At 47.8% G+C, this 20206-nt stretch overlaps 1 protein-coding gene across 1 annotated transcript in view; it reads left to right on the plus strand.

Annotated features, from left to right (window-relative positions):
- Window positions 1–20206, plus strand: part of IGSF22 (immunoglobulin superfamily member 22) — a 40886-nt gene that overhangs the window by 12054 nt on the left and 8626 nt on the right. Inside the window, exons 11-18 of the mRNA XM_065404468.1 lie at window positions 1295–1419; window positions 2069–2210; window positions 3697–3993; window positions 4537–4839; window positions 13463–13636; window positions 14846–14974; window positions 16489–16785; window positions 19343–19431. Coding sequence (XP_065260540.1) covers window positions 1295–1419; window positions 2069–2210; window positions 3697–3993; window positions 4537–4839; window positions 13463–13636; window positions 14846–14974; window positions 16489–16785; window positions 19343–19431 — 1556 coding nt within the window. The remainder of the gene's footprint in view (window positions 1–1294; window positions 1420–2068; window positions 2211–3696; window positions 3994–4536; window positions 4840–13462; window positions 13637–14845; window positions 14975–16488; window positions 16786–19342; window positions 19432–20206) is intronic.

Below are 20206 nucleotides of genomic sequence, written 5' to 3' on the forward strand. Positions count from 1 at the left end.
GATTTTTCTGAGCTACTTTCTGAGTTCTAGTGGCCTTTACCATATTCAGGTGACTAATGGTGGAGGCAGATTGGCTTTGATTTATACCGACCTTCCTGCCATAAAAAGTGTTGTCTCATAGAAGCCCAGCTTAGAAAAACCAGCCCACAGAATGAATGGATAAACACCCATTTCCCCCACATAAAGCCAGACAGTATGGCAAGACGGGGCAGTGCACAGACCTGTCATTCAGGAAGGACAGGCTCAGGACGAAGCTCGGTATTCATAATTCTGGGAAGGATGGAGAGACCAAATGCAGCACAGGTTTAAACAAGGCCAATTGGGGGCTTGGGTATACTCTGAGAGGGAGATTTGACCCCACCCCAACTGTGACCCTGCCCCTACCCCAAGGGCTCCACCCCTACATGGGGTGGCAAAGGCAAGGGACACCCACACAACAGCTGGGCTGGGCACACCACCCTTTCCACAGACCACTGCTCCTCATCTCCAGATGAACTGGGGTCTGTTCCGAAAGAGGGAAGGACTCTTCCCCACCCACCTGAGCAGAGGACTCGGGGTGGGGGGGAAGGAGACTCCGCCAATACCACCTCAGCAGAGCCAGGGTGGGGTGGCAACAAAAGCCCTTCACATTGCAGTCTTCTACCAGAGTAGTTTGGCATGAGTCCCCCCACCCTGCGCCTAAGATCATGGTGTTTCAGAGTTAACAGCCCTTTGAAATGAATGTGGCGATTCACTCTTTTACAGCTATTGTTTCAGGCTCCCTGCAGACTCAGGCAGAGGTCACTGCATGGGTTACACACGGGTCACATTTTCAGCATATCTTTGTGCAGCCATGAGGGCTATGAAGAGAATGGTTTTAAAATGAAAACTCAGATTCCTGTGCCATCATGTGCCTATAGAGACTATCCCTTAACCTGGCCCTGGGTTTGTGGAATGTGCCTGTTCATGTCAGGTTGAATTTGGCTCTTGGTCTTCAGGGGAAGGGAGGGAAGAGGCCAACACAGACTGATATATGAGTGCCATCTACAGGCCACTTGTTAGAATGACATAAACAGCCACTGCTTTTGAGCTTGATAAATTCATAAAATTGAACTTATCAATTAGAGACAGGAGCCAGTGTTTGAACCTAGTAAGTGTCTAGTTGTTTATCCCAACTGAACCAAACAGTTTTATGGTATGAGGTTTATCCCTTGCTAATTCTGTGCTTTGGTGCAGAAGTGCTCGGTGAGTCAAAGTTGTTTTTACTCATTGTCCTTATTCACGTATTCCTTACTCTCCCTGGGATTTTTTTCAGAGAGATTTGCTACAGTCAAGAGCGGCATGTCTGATGTTCAGGCTCCAACTGGGAACCCAGCAGAGCTCTGCGTTGTCCTCAATGATGAGAAGGTAGAGGGAGTTTGGCTGAAGGACGGAAAAGAGGTAAAGAGTTTATATTGTAATTAGAAAAATGAAGGGCTGGAAAAACTTAGTGGGATTTTTGCCTGAGTAAGGACTGCAGGAACTGGCCCAGTGTTGATAACTTGGAAAGGAACCTAGAATAAGGACGGACAAACTGGTTTAAGTCTTCCCAACTCAAATGGAACCTCAGTCCTCTTTATGTTTTGAAGCCCTTTAGCTTGGCACCCACCCTTTGTTTGTGTGTCAACTATCTTCCTCTGCCAAGTACCCCACAAGTCATCGGATCACTCCCTTCCCACACCTTTTAACCAACCTTCTCAGCCTCTCCCTCTCTCTCTCACGGAATCACATCCTTCCCCACAGGGTCAGCAGGTCTCCCTCCCCCCAGGTCATCAGCAAATTTGGCAATGTATCCACTGGACACCAAGGTGCTGCCCCAGTCAGATTTCATGGGCAGAGTGGCTCCCCCAGTGAGAAGCACCGATCATTCAGATCCTCACAGTGAATACATAACACTCTACACTGACACTCTATTCAGCCAAGAATCACAAAGCATTTTACAAGCATACAAGCCAGGATTCCTGACTCTTTGTCCCTTGTTCTAATCAGGCCCTTATACTCAAGAATCTCTGATTAGGTCTTTTGTAAGCTGCCTTAATCTTCCTTTCAGATCACGGATATGACAGGGATCCAGATAGTCAAGCAGGGAGCTGTCCACAAATTGATCATTGACAAAATGGGAGAGGAACATGAAGGGAAGTACACGTTCAGAGCCAAGGGGGCAGAAAGTGAGGCCACCATTGCCATTGCAGGTACTACCTCCTTTCCCTAACACTACTCACCAATCAATCACTTGCAGGTGTCGGATCAAATTTCTAACAGGCCTCCTTCCTGGGGCCTGCCACGTTTGCAGGCTCATCCATTTGTGTGTGCAAAACCCCATTTCTTGATACACAAAAGGGCATTTGCTCACACTTTAATGGGAGTAAATCAGGAAATCATTTTAAGTGGCTAGATTTAGGGGCCTATCTTTAAGCATTGCAATTTGAAAAATGTGGTCTGAACCATTTTTTGAGTATTGCTTCTGTAGGAACAACAAGAAAAATCTTCTAGTAGGAAAATATTTTTTTGCTTAACTCTTGGCAGACAGATGGCGCTAATTGAACTCATCAAACAACTTGCCTCTGTCCTCTAAATGAGGGGGGCTCCTACTGGTGATTGCTACTGACACATCAGGCCGAGTTTATCACAGACTAGTTATTAACATATGAACATTCCAGATTGAAAAAAATGTAACTGAACTCTGTTTAACTAAAAACCCACATTGAGCAATGGTTGGGGTTACAGATGGTGACTTTTTTTTGTTCAAAAAAGGATTTTTCGACAGAAAGTGGCCTTTTATAAATGAAATTTTTCATGGAAAAAATTTGTTTCTAAAAGTTGAGGGTTGTGTGCACAAAAAATGAAAACAGAAATTGTTTCACGGGAGGGTCAGTTTTTCATTGACAAACAGGACAATTTCAGCAAAATATGTTTTTTAAAATTATGAAATCTTTTTTATAAAAAAATTGGCAGAAAATACTGTTTTCTAGCCAGCTCTAGTGGAAGCCCTATTCTGCAACACTTACTCATAGTGCACAATACTTTACATTCCCATAGTACCTTACTCTGCAAGTAGTCTCACTGGTTTCATAGAACCAAAGGGTTAGAAGGGACTGCCAGGGTCATCTAGTCTAACCCCCTGCCAAGATGTAGAATCCCTATGGAACCGCATTTGAGACCTCCTTCCAATCTAACATCACTCCATGAATAATTACTCATTGTTTGCAGTTGCTTAAGCAATTATGTGTGCACTTAATGGATACATAATTTCATAGTACTCAGGAGAATTTGGCCCTTGGTCAGAAGCATCACAGGGACTTAGCCATGTGCCTCACAGAGCTTAGAATAACCACAGAATCTTCAGCCCTCTGGAACTCAGGGACTTCTTGAGACTGATGCTCCCTGAAGACCCCTTGTCTCCTCTTCTGCTGAGCTGGACCATCTTGGGCAAGCCAGACAGGTCTCTGTACGGTAATTGGGAAAACTGGAATATCTGAATCCAAATGTAGTGAATATACTGGGTGCCCCTCAGGACCTTCATAAAATCAGGGATTCTACCATTAAAGAAATTTGAGGGTGAAGGAGTTAAGGCCCTGAACAATGCCACCATTGCAGGGGAACTCACTAATGCATTAAAAGCACCAAAGTACCTTTGTGGCTGCAGTTATTCATGTGTCTTTTCCATTTTTTTCCAAGATGTTCCTGTCATTGACCCATCTGTGCTGGAGCTTTTGGCTGCACACCCAGTGACTGTGAAGGCCGGGCATACAGCATACATCAAGGTCCCATTCAAGGGAAAGCCACTGCCAAAAGTCACCTGGTTCAAGGATGGTATTGAGGTGACAGAAGAAGAGCGGGTTGTGATGGAAAAAGCCAGTGACTATGCAACGCTCACAATAAAAAAGTGTGTGAGAGAAGACAGTGGAAACATTATGCTGAAGCTGAAAAATGATTGTGGTTCAGCTGTTGCTAATATGTTTCTCAACGTTGTTGGTAGGTCCTGAACAAATCATTTATAGCAATTCACTGGTTCTGTAGACATGTGGAGTTGTAAAAGTGCATTCTGAGGCCATATGGGTCCAAAGCTCAGAAGTCCCTGCATGGGGGACAGAATGTGACTCAGGGCTGGTCTACACTGGGGGGGGGGGGGGGATCGATCTTAGATACGCAACTTCAGCTACGTTAATAGCGTAGCTGAAGTCGAAGTATCTTAGATCGATTTACCTCGGGTCCTCACGGCGCGGGATCGACAGCCGCGGCTCCCCCGTCGACTCCGCTACCGCCGCTCGCGCCGGTGGAGTTCCGGAGTCGACGGGGAGCGCGTTCGGGGATCGATATATCGTGTGTTAACGAGATGCAATATATCGATCCCCAATAAATCGATCGCTACTCGCCGATACGGTGGGTAGTCTGGACGTACCCTCAGAAGATCAGCTGGTGTAAATCAGTGTAACTCCAACACTGATTTACACCAAATGAGGAGATAGCCTTCTAAATAATGGCCATCCACTCACTGTTTATCTCCCAATGTTGCAGACAAACCAAAACCACCGCAGGGTAAAGTGGAATTGCTAGAGCGTACGGGAAAATGCATTAAAATGAAATGGAAAGCACCCAGAGACAATGGAGGAAAGCAAGTGACCCACTTCATCATTGAAAAGAAGATGGCTGGGAAAAAGTCTTGGATCAAAATTGGGGAAACTGACAGCAAACACACCACATTTGCCACTGATAAGGTAGAGGAAGGTAAAGCCTATCAGTTCAGAATCATTGCTGTCAATGCAGAAGGTCTGAGTGATCCACTGGAGACAGAAGAAATCTTTGCTGGAGAACCTATTGGTAAGCACCTGAGCATGCCAGAGCTGCCATTTTTAATGTGGTTTTATTTTTGCTCCTTCCCCCACGTCAAGAGGGCATTGTCTCGTCTTTGACTTTCTGCACTTCAGGGCTGAAAGCTCCAAGAAGGGCAGGCCCTTTGTAACCATCCCTTACTTGGTTTGACAGCAGGGTTTGAACCAGGGACAATGTCCTTTGACGGCAAGCAGTAGGGTATTCCAAAGCTGCTCCTATGGACTAGCCACTAGAGGGAGCTAAGACCCACACTCGCGTAATGTGGGTTACCAGACTTAACAGAATACCTGCCTTATTTGTGTTGTCTTAGATCACCCGCTGAGAGATACCCAAAACAAAAATACGGCAGGGGGAGATTTTGCACCATTTGCTATTCAATGTTGTTAGTTTTTTTTATACCAGGGTAGTGTTGTGTATGGTACGGCTGCTTGAAATTGGAAATTTTTTCGTCAAATCCATTTTTTGACAAAAATGGGGAGTGGAGGGGGCAAAACAAATTTTTTTAAAGTGTCTACTTTCTATGCAAAATTTAAATTAAAAAAATGAATGCCCAAAAAGTTTTTTAGCCAAAAACTGAAATACTTCCATTCTGAAATGCTTTCAGAGTGTCTCATGAGATTTGTAATGTAGGCACCTCATGCTCCCGTTCTCTTCTATGGGCCAGGATCCCCAGCCAAACTACACCTCCAATGATGCACCACACCCATCTAACTTGCTATCGTTCGCAGCCTTAGTGCATCATGGGAGATGTAGTCCAATCAGGAAGCTCAGCCAACACAAGAGAATGAGAGCCTGAGGTGCTGGAACTACAGCTTCCAGTAGGCACTGTGGCAGCATTTCAGAATACAAATATTTTATTTTTTGAATGAAAAATTTCCATTTTTTTATTTTTCACTGAAAATGTGAAATTTCACTAAAAATTATTTTCCACGTTTTAAAAATACAATTAATTGACCAGTTCTCTGGTGGAACTTCCAACCTTGGTTATTCTTCTTCAAGTGTTTGCTCATGTCCATTCCATATTAGGGGTGTGTGCTCGCCACATGCACCGGTGCCTGAAGTTTTTCCCTCAGCAGTATCTGTAGGGGACTGGCTCTGGTGCCCTCTGGAATGGCACCCACATGGTGCGGTATAAGGGGTACCGCTGGCTCCCGCCACCCTCAGTTCCTTTTTGCCGCCAGTGACGGTGCTGGAATGTCTGCTGCTTCGGGTAGCGCTGTTCCGTTATCTGTTCCTGCAAATTTTGAAATCCTGTAAAATAGTTATATATAGTTAGTAGTTTCTTAGTTGCCCTTAGTAGTCGTTCTCAAACTCTTCGTTAGTCCCGGACAGGACCCAGCCAGGGGATGGTGACCTGCATTGTTTCCCCATCTCTGGAACTCTCAAGAGGACCATTTTAACTCCCTCCTCTATAACTTCAAAGTCTGATTTCTCCAGACTCCTGCTCATCTCCTGGTTGCCTCCCCTCCCCTCTGTGTCTGCTGTAATGTCATTGGCTTGTGGCGCTCTCTCTCACCGCCCCTTCCCTGCCCCAGCAGGTACTTCTGCCCTCCTCCACTGACTTTCAGTGTATTTTAAGTTCCTGTTCTAATTTGACCTCTGTTATAAAAGCTCTCCCATGACTTGTTCATGGATCTTTGCTCTCTCACATGAACTCTCTCCTCCCAGCTCCACTCACCTTTCCTTTGTGTCTCTGTATAATCTGGCTCCTGTATCCCAAAATGATTTACAGTGTTAAATATTAAATAAGAGAGGGCAAGCCTTCCCTTCTGTGTCTCCTGTCATCTGGAACAGCCTTCCTGTGTTCCTCCTGCCCTTCCCATATCTCTGCTGAAGAAGATACTTTTTCCTTGCCTTTCCCTTTCCCTCTTCTTCTATTACTTATATCTGTCATTGATTTATTTAATGCTGTAAAACCATTTTGGATAAAACTCCACTTTGTTTTGTGTAGTCATCTACATTATGCAAAAAAACAAACCAAAAATCCTGTTAATAATGCTGGTGAAATTAAAAGGTTTGTCATTAGCTCAAATATTTACTGTATTGAAAAGCTATCTTTACAAGTGAAAATGAAGCTCCGTTTCACTAGGAGGTTGGTGAAGCACTGGAATGCGTTACCTAGGGAGGTGGTGAAGCACTGGAATGCGTTACCTAGGGAGGTGGTGGAGTCTCCTTCCTTGGAGGTTTTTAAGGCCCAGCTTGACAAAGCCCTGGCTGGGATGATTTAGTTGGGAATTGGTCCTGCTTTGAGCAGGGGGTTGGACTAGATGACCTCCTGAGGTCCCTTCCAACCCTGATATTCTATGATTCTATGATTCTATGCCCCGGTCCCCAGGCTTTAAGCCCTGCGATCACTGCAAATGGCGTATGCCCATCAGCGATCCACATACCAGCTGCCTAAGGTGCTTAGGCAAAGGGCACATAAGTGACAACTGCCATATCTGCAAGTCCTTCAAACCTAGGATGAAAAAGGAGCACAATATCCATCTAAAAGGGCTCCTAATGGAGTCGGCACTCACTCTGTCACCGGAGCAGCGGTCCGACTCCACACTGAGCACCGTGGCCTCCATGCGCAGTGCTCCCCCGGCGCAGTCCACGAGCCGGCACCGGTCTCACTCCATGGCTCTGGTCAAGAAACCAAAAAAGACTGTGATGGGAAGATCTATCTCCCGCAAGGGAAAGGAAAGGGCGGGGGAGAGCCAAGACCCATGTCGGGCAGCTCAACATCCCCCTCAGGAAGTCGGGCCCCAGCTCAAGTCGAGCGGTGCAGCCCATCCCATTGCCTGTGACTCCAGATAGCGGTGCAGGCCCCGGCCAGCTTCAGGTGTCGTCAACGCCCGAAGCCCTTCAAGCAGCTCAGGAGATCCTGACGCTCCCGGTGCCGCCCTCATCGGCTCCTGTGGTACCCCAGTCTCGGGGAAAACCCACGTTGGGACCTATGCGTGTGTCCCCGCCTCAGTGGTACCATTCCCCATCGAGAGGGATATCCCACCAGCATTCGCCCACCCGCAGCTGCCACACCTCAGGACTGCAGAGGCAGGCTCAGCGGAGCCCTCTTCGGTCCCCGTATTGGGGGCACTGATCGAGGGACTCGAGGCGTACTTCGCCCGTAGATTGGTGCAGACCCTCTGAGGCACACGGCATCCGGCAAGAATTCTGGGACCGGCCCCGACTGTCTTCAAGGGCCCAGGACTGATCCTGGGACCGATCGGACACCAGAGACTGCCGATCGCCAGGCCGTCATCACCTGTTTCCAAAGGGAAGGTCGCCCTACTCAGGAAAATCCTCCCAGCAACCGGCCTGTAGTAGCTCCCGTTCCTGTTTGATGTCCCAGTACCGGTCGAGTAGCATGAGGCGTGGATCGCCAGGTATCCAACGCAGATCTGCCGAACGCCGTCAGTCCCCAAGAGCCCGACCAAGACAGTCTCGCTCGGACAGGTCGGCTTCAGGACGCAGTAACCAGCACCGGTCGGACAAGAGCCCGTTCCTGGTTGCCCGGTACTGACCGCTCCACTGGTAGCTCCGGCTCGGAGTGAGGTTCCCTGACTGCAGGACAAGCCCCGGTACTGACGGTGCTGTCTACATTATCAGCACTGAAACCTGTACCATGGCCCCAAGCGCAGTGGCCAGTGCCATGGAACCCTTGGGGGTTCACCCAACCTTCCCAGGCTGTCCAGTCGGTGTCGGGAGCCTCAGAGAGGCCAGCAGCCTCAGTATCCCGTCCCCCTCCAGTGCTTGAGACTTCGGGGGGTAAGACCCCTACAGGTCCAGGAGGATCCAGGGGAGCAAGCTGCTGGACCACCAATGGATGTGGAGATTCCCGCGGCACCGGCATCATCCTTGTCATCGCCAGACAAGGCTATCACGGGGCCCCCTCACCCAGTTCCTCAGGATGACGCCAAGGTGCCCCAGCAACTTTTAAAGAGGGTCGCTTCCAACCTGGGGCTTCAAGAAGAGGACTTGGAAGAGCCCTCAGACTCCTGTGCTCCTCGGCTCCTGCCAGGGTGGCTCTACCCCTTCATGACCCCATCTCCAAAAGGGCCGAATGCAAGTACTTTGTGCCAACCAATGGGCATGAGTACTTATACTCCCACCCAGCCCCCAATTCCCTTGTGGTCAAGGTGGTTAACCACAAAGAGAGGCAGGGACAACCTGGGGCCACCCCCAAAAATAAAGACTCCAGGAGGCTGGATCTTTTCAGATGTAAGGTTTATTCGTCTTCCAGTCTTCAGCTGAGAGTAGCCAACCACCAAGCCCTCCTTGGCTGATATGACTTCAACATGTGGCAAGCCATGGCCAAGTTCGAAGGGTTGCTCCCCGAGGCTTCCAAGGAGTTCCGAGCAATCCTCAATGAGGGCACGACTCCAGCCAGGGTGGCCCTCCAGGCGGCGTCAGACGCTGCTTATGCTGCTGCCCACACCATCGCTTCCGCTATCTCCATGCAGCGAGCCTCCTGGCTGCTCCTCTCTGGGTTGTCCACTGAGGCCCAGCAGTCTATGCAGGACCTGCCCTTCGATAGCCGGGCTCTATTTGCAGAGCAAACAGACCGCAAGTTGCATGGCCTCAAGGACTCCCGCACCACCCTGAAGACCCTAGATCTCTACGTCCCAGCCACAGCGTGTAAGCGGTTCAAACCGCAGCAGACACAGGGCCAGGGGAGCCAGAATCGGCAGGACCAGCCCCATAAATGATCCAAGGGCTACAAGCGCCGTGCGAGCCACCCGCCTCCACCTTCTGCCCAGTCGGGCTCGACCCGGAATAAGCAGGGGCCAAATGGTCATTTTGAGGGTGTACCCAAGGGCGACCTACCAAACTATTCCCCGGATCCATCCTTCCCTGTGTTCTCCAACCATCTTTCCCTCTTCCTCCCTGCCTGGTCAGCTATAACCTCGGACCAATGGGTCCTCAGCACAGTGGAGCAGGATTATACCCTCCAGTTCCTTTCTACACCCCCCCCTTCCCACCCGCCTTCCCCGTCCCTCTTCAGGGACCCCCTCATGAGCGTCTTCTCACGCAGGAGGTAAAGGGGTGCGATGGAAGAAGTTCCTCTCGAGTACAGGAACAAGGGGTTCTATTTCCGGTACTTTTTAATCCCAAAGGCCAAGGGCAGTCTACAGCCCATCCTGCGAGACCTCAACAAGTACCTAAAGAAGCTAAAGTTCTGCACGGTTTCCCTGGCTACTATTATCCCCTCCCTGGATCCGAGAAACTGGTATGCCGTCCTCAACTTGAAGGACGCATACTTCCAAAAGCGATCTTTCAAGGACACAGACGCTTCCTCCAGATTACGGTGGGCCTCCACCACTACCAGTTTGCGGTCCTCTTGTTCTGCCTGGCGACAGCACCAAGAGTGTTTACCAGGTGCATGTCGGTGGTAGCGGCTTACCTCAGGCACCGGTGTATCCAGATCTACCCATACCTCAATGACTGGCTTGTCAAGGGCAGCTCTAGGTCTCAAGTCCAAAGGGATGTCACGGTGCTTCAAGCTACGTGCTGCTCTCTGGGCCTACTGGTGAATGACAAAAGGTCGACATTAGTGCCAGTGCAGCGAATAGAGTTCGTTGGAGCAATCCTCGACTCAACCTGCGCCAGAGTGTTCCTGCCACTGGAAACGTTCCACACGTTGACGAACCTCATCGCGGAAGTCTCCGTGTTCCCTCTGATTACAGCCAGGGTCTGTCTGTGCCTCCTGGGTCACATGGCAGCGTGCACTTACATGGTCCACCATGCCAGGCTCCGGATGTGGCCCCTGCAAGAATGGCTGGCGACGGTCTATTCCCAGTCCCGAGACCCCCTGAAAAAGATCATTACCATTCCCGAGGTGATACTTACCTCACTGTGGTGGTGGACAGACCGCAGGACAGTCCTGGTGGGGGTTCCGTTCGACAATCCACCTCACTTCATTGACTTGGTGTCTGATGCCTCGGACCTCAGCTGGGGGGCGCATATCGGTGTCCTCCAGACTCAGGGGATGTGGTCCCTGGATGAAGCGCGGTTGCACATAAACGTCAAAGAGCTCCGAGCAGCCCGGCTGGCGTGCGGAGTCTTCTTGCCCCACCTGTCGGGCAAGGTGGTACGAGTCCTGACGGACAGCACAGCCTCGATGTTCCACATCAACAGGCAAGGGGGAGTGCGCTCGTCGACTCTCTGTCAGAAGGCGCTCTGTCTATGGGACTTCTGCATCAGCCACGAGATCCACCTGGAAGCTTGTTACCTTCCCGGTGTCAGGAATATGCTGGCAGACCAGCTCAGCAGGGACTTCTCCTCCCACCATGAGTGGTCACTCTATCCAGAGGGAGCCGGCATGATCTTCCAAAGGTGGGGAACTCCCTAAGTGGACCTGTTCGCCACCAGACAGAACAAGAAATGCCACCAGGTTTGTTCTCGGCAACGTCTGAGCAAGGGCTCCCTCTCCTATGCCTTCCTCCTGTTGTAGTCAGGAAGCCTGATGTACGCGTTCTCTCCAATTCCACTCATCAGCAGGGCCCTGGCAAAGATCAAGAGAGACAAGGCGCAGGTCGTCGTGATTGCCCCGATGTGGCCTCACCAGCACTGGTCCAAAATACTCATGAGCCTGTCAGCAGCCCCTCCCTGGCCCCTGGCCAACCGATCGGACCTGCTGTCACAGGACCACAGTTGGCTCCTGCACCCCAACCTCATGTCCCTCCACCTCTCAGCGTGGATGCTGCGGACCTGTTCAGAAGGAGTCCAGCAGGTTCTCCTGGAAAGTAGGAAGCCCTCAACTAGACTGATTTACCTGGCCAAGTGGATGAGGTTTTCCCATCGGGTGTCCGAACGGGGCATCTCTCCCTCGCGTTCCTTCATACTGTCCGCTGTCCTGGACTACCTGCTCCATTTGAGGAACCAGGGCCTGGCATACTCTTCCATTAGAGTGCATCTCGCGGGCCATCTCTGCTTTTCACCCGCCGATCCAAGGACAGACGGTGTTTTCCCATGACGTGATAGTCAGATTCCTGAGGGGGCTTGAGAGACTCTTCCCGCAGGTGCGGGCTCCCATCCCGCAGTAGGATCTTAACTTGGTCCTCTCTAGGCTCACCAGCCTGCCCTTTGAGCCGCTGGGTTCCTGCTCCCTTTCCCATCTGTCATGAAAGGTTGAGTTCCTGGTGGTGTTGATGTCGGCGAGATGGGTCTCTGAGATTAAAGCCTTGACCTCAGAACCTCCGTACATGGTCTTCTACAAAGATAATTTTCAGTTGTGGCCCCACCCAGCCTTCCTGCCAAAGGTGGTCTACACCTTCCGTATGAACCAGGACATCTTCCTCCCGGTGTTCTGTCCAAACCGCACAAGACTAGTGAGGAGAGGCATCTTCACGCCCTGGACGTCCGGAGGGCCTTGGCTTTCTACTTAGAACATACCAAGCCTTTCCAAAAATCGACTCAACTCTTCATCGCTACAGGAGATAGGATGAAGGGTCACCTGGTGTCCTCGCAGAGGAGTTCCAATTGGATTACCTTGTGCATAAGGACCTGTTATGACCTGGTGGGGGTTCCACTGCCGCCAATTGACAGAGCCCACTCGACGAGAGTGCAGGCGTCTTCGGCGGCCTTCCTGGCACACATCCCTATCCAGGACATCTGTAGAGACCCAACGTGGTCCTCTGTTCACACGTTCACCGCTCATTATGCCATCACTCATCAGGCCAGGGATGACGCTGGGTTCAGCAGAGCTGTGTTGCAATCTACACATCCATGAACTCCTACCCGCCTCCAGGGGTACTGTTTGGGAGTCACCTAATATGGAATGGACATGAGCAAGCACTCGAAGAAGAAAAGAGAGGTACCTTTTCCATAACTGGTGTTCTTTGAGATGTGGTGCTCATGTCCATTCCATGACCTGCCCTCCTTTCCCCACTTTCGGAGTTTCCGGCAAGAAGGAACTGAGGGTGGGGGGAGCCGGCAGTGCCCCTTGTACCGTGCCATGTGGGCACCACTCCAGAAGGCACCAGAGACAGTCCCCTACGGATACTGCTGAGGGAAAAACTTCAGGCGCCGGTGCATGTGGCAAGCACACATACCTAATATGGAATGGACATGAGCAACACCTCTTGAAGAACACCAGTTACGGAAAATGTAACTATCTTTTTATATGGCACCTCTTATATTCAAAATACTTTACAAAACATTATCTAACTAATCTGTACGGCATCCTTATTAGGTAGGTAATACGTATTAGTATCCCCAATTTATAGATGGGAGAAATGAGGCAGAGAGGGTAAGTAACTTGTTCAAGACCACACAAAAATCAATGTCAGACCTAGGATTAAAACTCAGGAATTCCTGGGTCCCAGTCCTGTGCTTTAGACCACTAGGTCAGTGGAGATATACAGTATTATCTTAGGAACAAAACATAAGACAATGACATTTTCAGGTCTTTACAAATGAGTACTGTCCACTACTGAATCCCCAAAATGAGCTGGGGAAATAGATAACAAAGCAAAAGCTTTAGAAAGGGGTTTTTGGCAATGAAGGAACTTAGAGGTCTAGATCGCTCTTCCTGGCCTCTTGCTATCTGTTGTTCTTACCAAAAGAGGTTTTGCAGTGGAGCAGTAGATGATTCTGATTCTTCTGTGCTGAATCTAACTCTGTCTAGAGCCCCCTGGACTGGCATCTCAACCTCAAGTTACAGATGTTACTAAGGAAGCTGTCACCATCACCTGGAACCCACCAGCACAGGACGGCGGCTCCCCAGTACAAGGGTACATTGTGGAAAGAAGGAAGAAAGGCAGCAACCTTTGGGTCCCAGTTACCAAAGAGCTAGTCCAAGGTCAGATATCACTTCCCTGCACCATGCAAGGGCAAAATGAAAGCTAGAGAGGACATGAGATGAGAAGCTGAAGTTCTGATCACTCAAGCAAAGGGATGATGTTGTCTAGACATAGCATATGGTTTCTGAAGACCAGCTATAGATATTAAAGTCCAAATTTTCAAACATGGTTGCCTGACATTTGGGACTTAAATCTACGTTTAGGCACCTAAACAGCTATGGCCTGATTTTCAGAGGTGCTGAACATTAGAACAAATGGGAGCTTTGGATACTCAGCACCTCTGAAAATCAGGACATTTTTATTTATGTGCCCACATACGGATTTTGGTGCTAATTTCAAGCATACACATTGGAAAATGTTTCCCTGACTAACCATACTACCTTCCTCTGTTTTTGACCAAACTTGATTTAAATAAGTAACTGAGCTTGTTATCCATATGAAATGGTAATCATTTATGATATATGTAAATCACAGCTTATATAACACATGGAAACGTATTTCAACAACATCTGAATAACAAGACTTTTGGTCTTAGTCATCTTTTATTATCATGATTCTTTCTTGGATTCTTCTATCTGACTCAGCATTTTGGATTTCCTTATTAATTAAATGGCAATCGATTGATTGAAGGACCAAAATTAATTGCGGTAAAGGGTGGAAGCTGTGTTAATTTTAAGACAAAATATTTGGTTCCAGAGGTTTTGACCAAATTGAATGGAGGATCTATCTGATGAGTCTTTGGTGGCCAGATTCCGATAGTCTTACTCAAATTGATTAGTACAATGGGACTGCTCATGGAAAAAATACTACCTAACATGAGTGAAGTCATCAGACCCTGGCCCTGAATTAAGTAGAAGGAACTATACTGGCAAATTATACATTTTTCCTATGCTATACATTTTAAGGCCAAATCGGTTCCTATGTTATACATTTAAGGCACATTTATGTGTGCCAAAGGGGTCCCCCTTGGAATCCTTGGGGTTCCATTGTGCAAGTGGGGTGCATGATTGGATACATGGAGACCATCATCATTCATAATGTTCCCCAAAAAATTTTTGAGCTGAAATGTCTCATGCTTAGTCTCAGGCCAAAGGTGATTTTTATGTATTTGTTTGTTTTGATACTCACTTGGGAATTCTTTTATGCGTGAAGGAACTTTCCCTAAAAATTATGAACCATCTACACACTTGTAACATTTCCATCTTTAGATACCAAGTTCAAAGTGGATGGATTGCTGGAGGATACAGAATATGAGTTCCGTGTTACTGCTGTGAACCGTGCAGGGCCTGGACAACCCAGCGCAGCCTCAAACTCTGTTGTTGCAAAGGACCCCATCAGTATTTTTCTTTTATTACTTATTCCCTAGTTTTCTTAAAGCTGTTTCCCATGACAAGACCCATATTATACGCAGACAGCATGCCCAGATCAACATGATAAGTTGCTACCGTGCTTAGGTGCTTTCTGTACTGGGGAGGCTTTCATTCACTTCCTGGTATTTGTACTCTGCCAAAAGTCATAATGCAATCGTTTCATACCAGTGTGAATCATTTCTGTTTACTGGACTTCAGCATACCACAAAACTGTGCTCCGTGAGGTAATCTCCTCCTCCTCCACCCCTTGCCTCCCCTCCCACCTCGCCTTGAACATTTGGTAAAAGAAGGATAAACTTCTGCAGAATTAGTAAAAGATGATTGAGCAAATTTTCCAAAGCTTAGTTTACAAATCTGTTTTTTCATTGGCAAAAATGTGGGCCTAATCCTGCGCCCATTGAAGTCACAGCAAAACTCCCAATAACCTCAGTGAGATCAGAAATGGGCTGTGTAACCTGTTACAATGGGCCAGCGGGCCCATGTACCATCTCTGAGTAACATCCATTCCATACAGCCACGTAACTAACCCCATTTTTAAACCAAGTGGTTGCCCAGTATATAAACAGTTTAAACTGCGCAGGGAAGGGGGGAGCTTCTGTAATTGTTGCAGGAAGGGATGTCAGTAGCTGTAAGTAGTTTAGAAAAACACGGGGAAAATAAGAGTCAGCAGAACTAGAGGGGAGATCATTCTTGCACGTACGTAGAGCACTAGGTTAAATAGTTCCCCAAATCAGAAAACGTTTCAGTTCCTTCATATCAGAGGGCCACACTACAAAATGTCACAGCCAAAGATATAGCTCCCTTCATATTTAAAGATTCATATTATCTCAGACAAAAAGCTAGAGAGGGCTTCTTGAACATTCTCATCCAATCCTCGTAGCCCACTGTGAACATTTATTACAGGAGTTCTCCAACTGTGAGTCAGGACCCCAAAGTGGGTTGGGACCCCATTTTAATGGGGTCGCCAGGGCTGGTGTTAGACTTGCTGGGGCCCGGGACCAAAGCCTGAGCCCCACCTCCCAGGGACAGAGCCCAACATCTTCAGCTCTGGGTGACGGGGCTCAGGTTACAGGCCAGGGCTGAAGCCTTTGGGCTTTGGCTTTGACACCCCCCTCCCCACCCGGGGCGATGGGGCTCAGGCTTTGGCTTTGGTCCTCCCTGCCAGGGTGGCAGGGCTTGGGCACTGCTTGTTACTGAAGTCACACATCATGTGCTGTCATGTGCCCCTAAAACTCAGTCTTAGAGGGAACAGGGTGCTCATAAACCTCAGGAGCAGCACCTTGTGACAGTGCTCAGCACTTACTGAAAATCAGGCTCCTTTAAGGTGTCTCAAGTTGGGCACCCCAAAAAAGGATTTGGCTGAAATCACAAATCACTTTTGAAAATGTAGGCCTGAAATATGGGGTTGGTGCAGAGATAAGGGTGAGAATTCCTGGTTTCGGTACACTGTGTTCATCACCAGTGTGCTGTTGCTGTTTCAGAGCCTCCGGGAATGGTGAAGGGGATCCATGTGGTTGACTCTTCCAACTCCAGCATTTCCTTGGCGTGGGAGCAACCAGATCAAGGAGACTTGCCCTCAGGATACATACTCGAGATGCGTGCAGAGAACACCAAGGAATGGACAAAATGCTCTAAGATCCCAATCTCCGGCACCAGCTACACTGTGGGAGGCTTGCAGGAGAGGCAGAAATATTTCTTCCGAATCCGAGCGGTGAATGAAGCTGGTGTGGGAGAACCAGCGGAGCTAGATGAAGGAGTCTTAGCTATGCCCCCTCCAGGTAATCTCCAGGATATCCTGTCTGGCTGCAGGTCACTTCTGTACTCATTCAGTCATGAGTCAGTGTGTTTATTTTAATAGCCATGGTTTACAAAGCTTCACAGAGTGACTATTAATTAAGCTTATGCTCTTTGCAGGTAATAAAGCTTTTGTTAATGGCTAGATGAACATTAGCGTGTAATCCAGTTGTCCTCCCTGACAGTCTGCCAACTTGACTGGTTTGTAATGTCCACAAAAGCTCATGCCAAATACATTTTCACTAGGGGCTTTGCCCATCAGCAAAGAGGATCAATTAGGGATCTGATTTTGCTTAGAGAAAACCAGCTCAAATATATAGAGTAAAATCCAGCATGTCTAGCCTTTTCAGACTCATAATAAAGATGAATTAAATTAAATGAATGAACTTCTCCCAGAAAAGGCTATTAACAAATGCTCTTTCTGTTCTGTGCAGTGGTTTACTCCAATATAAAGGGACACCTCAGTGCAACAGGTCTTATTTTTTGCTCATATCCTCAAATAAATTGCACTTAGAGTTTGCAGATAAGATGTTGGCAAGTGACATTGGGCCACAGAAACTCTTTGTAGAGTCCTGGAGCTGGACCGATAGCTATTCTGCCACACTTCCTGCTAGGGCTGAACTATAAGAATCCTTCACAGCAGTTCCTGAAATCTCCAGCTACAGCTCAATTGGCTGCAGCTTCTTCTGTCATCAATAGTCTCCCATGTCAGCTATGTGATTGCAGAGGCAATTCTCAGGGAATTCTCCCTGCTGCCAGTGATGCTGTTAGATGGGTAGATAGTAATGTCTCCTGATGGGAAAGATGGATAGATAGCTTACCTGCTACTGATCAGTACATAGTATTGGTAGTGCCCATCTGCAATAGAGACTGGTACTGAGACACATTACTGTTTTTCCAACTGGGTAGCGAAGGGTTCAAATGAACAATCAGGTGGCACTATGATAAACATGGAGGTAATTGTATTGTCAAGGGGAGACGCTGCCCATCACATCTTGAGAATAACTGCTGAGGTAGCTGACCTGTCAGTATCCCTTCGGAGCCCTATTATAAGAGGTGGCAGTTCAGACTTTTATTGTTTAGCACTCATGGGTAGTGAATTTGTTTTTACTCTGCTAGTTAGGAAATTCAAACAGCTTGTCTCTGGGATGTTCCCAGGGGGTAGAGCTGCCTGAAGAGGTAGAAAGACTAGCAAGGTAAGATACAGAACTCATGAGTCATGCTACATTGCAGTGATTTCCATCAGGAATAAAGACATCTGGCACTGACCAGGGGAATGTCAGAAGACAACAGCCAGCAGAACAGCACAAAATTAGAATATCTATTAAAAGCAGCTTTTCCTTTAGGTCTTCACTTCAGAATTGCTCTAATAATCTTGATACTAATTATTACCTCTCCTAAAAGTTAACACCAGTCTAACCTCAGATTTAGTGTCTGACCAAAACAAAACAAACTGGGGTAGGAAATAGGAACATGCGGTGCTGTCATGAAGTGCACATGTAGTTTGATGGGAAACAACAGATCTGCTATCAGCGTAGTGGGAGTAAGCGGCGGACAGTTATTTTTAAGTCGGTTAAAATGGTGATTTCAAGCAACATAACTTTTTTGGCCCACAATCGGTTTTCTCACACTAATCATTTTTAAATGGTAATACTTCTTCCCCCTTGCAACTTGGTTTAAAAGAATATAATTGACTCTTCTGATTGAGACCTTGAGTGCCAAGGGATAAATATTCCTCACCTAGTTGCGTGCCCCTGGAACCTGAGAGGGCAGGAGGTGGCGGTGTTAAATGCACATGGTAATGGACCCCTTATATTACAGGACAAACAGTGCTGTAGTAACTCAAGGCTCGATTTTGCAATCCTCACGTTGATGAACACCTATTCACACAAGCTGTGCCATTAACTTCAGTAGGAGCACCTGTGTCAGTGTCGCGCTAACAACCATACCCTAACACTTGTTCACCCAAGCTTTGGCTGCTGTTCAATTTAATTACTGCCTTGATGGTTTGAAGAGAAGGGCAGCTCTCATTAAAGTGTATTGCGTACTCTTATTTCTCAATTTCTTTGATAGCAGAGGCACAGCCTTTCTTTAAAAATTGCATGGTAAAGGTGTGACTACTAAACAGGAGTGGCTACTAATTGGCAGCAGCTTCAAAATGAAAATATACATTATCTGTTTCCTTTCCTGTACGTACATCTGTATGTATGGTTCCCTCTAGCACTAATGAGCCCATCACTGCAGTATCTGTTCATAATTAAGAGTAGCTTCATTTCCATCTTTAAAAAGACCAGATTCTCAGTCCCATTCCCATCTTATGATGCAATTACTAACTTAATTTCTTAGCTACCTTCTGCAGAAGCTAATTTCAAGGACTGCTTTTCTTTCTCCCATCATGTTGTTTTCACTGCACAATGCTTAAAACAGCAGGCCGACAGAGGAGAAATGGCTTTGCTCAGATATGAGGCCTCTAAGATTTTAATTACTCTCTCTCTCTCTCTCTCTCTCTGTTGTGGTGGTGGTTTGTGTTTTGTGTTTTAGCCCCTCCTAAGTTTGATCTAAGTACCAAGCTGAAGAGTCATATGGTGGTTCGCGCTGGGACAGCCCTCTGCATTCATGCTGCTTTTACTGTGAGCTTCCTTCTGCCCTGCTCTACCTCAGGGAAAGTCTGCACTGAAAGTTTTGTTTGGCGTCAAAGTTTTATCACCATTTTCCTCCTTTCACAGAAGTGGGGCCTGGTCCCACAAGCTGTAGATGATTGGAAAATCCACTGAAATTCCCCATGGCCTTCTCACATTTCCACTGTAGGGGCAGTGGAGGAAGCAGGGAATAAGTACCCAGTATATCCCCACACTGCAGGTGGGCAGGGAAGCAAATGGTCAAATCCTTAACTCAACCACATCCGTGTACTCGCTGAACCAGTGTGGGAGTAGGTGAAGCAATCTGCTGCTGGTCAAGACTAATGGCTGATTACTCACTCCCATGAGAATGAGGGAACAGAGAAGGCATTATGACTCTCTGCGGCACAGTTCCTTCCCCTGGGCTTCTAAAGTGGTACAGATACATGCCTCAGGGCTAGATGTAAAAGGATCATCTGGCCCTTTAAGGGACAAATACTTCTGCTGGCCTTCCTCGCAAGAACAATCACACTGACTTAAGTGGGACAGTTTGCCCGAGTAAGGCAAGTAGGATTTGGCCTGATGGCCGGGCAGCACTTTGGATCTGTGAAGCAGTGTGTAAATGCTGATTGATTTTAGGGCTAGGTTTTATAAGCCTTCCTCACACTGGTGAAGTTGGAGGGGCTATTCTCAGGAGTAAGCACCTACCAGCATGAGAAAGGGTTGCACAATCTAGCCTTCAGTAGTGTGGATTTGGGTAGGGAGTTAATATCAACCCACCGAGAAT

Source organism: Emys orbicularis, chromosome 4, assembly GCF_028017835.1.
Source record: "Emys orbicularis isolate rEmyOrb1 chromosome 4, rEmyOrb1.hap1, whole genome shotgun sequence".
NCBI lineage: Eukaryota > Metazoa > Chordata > Testudines > Emydidae > Emys > Emys orbicularis.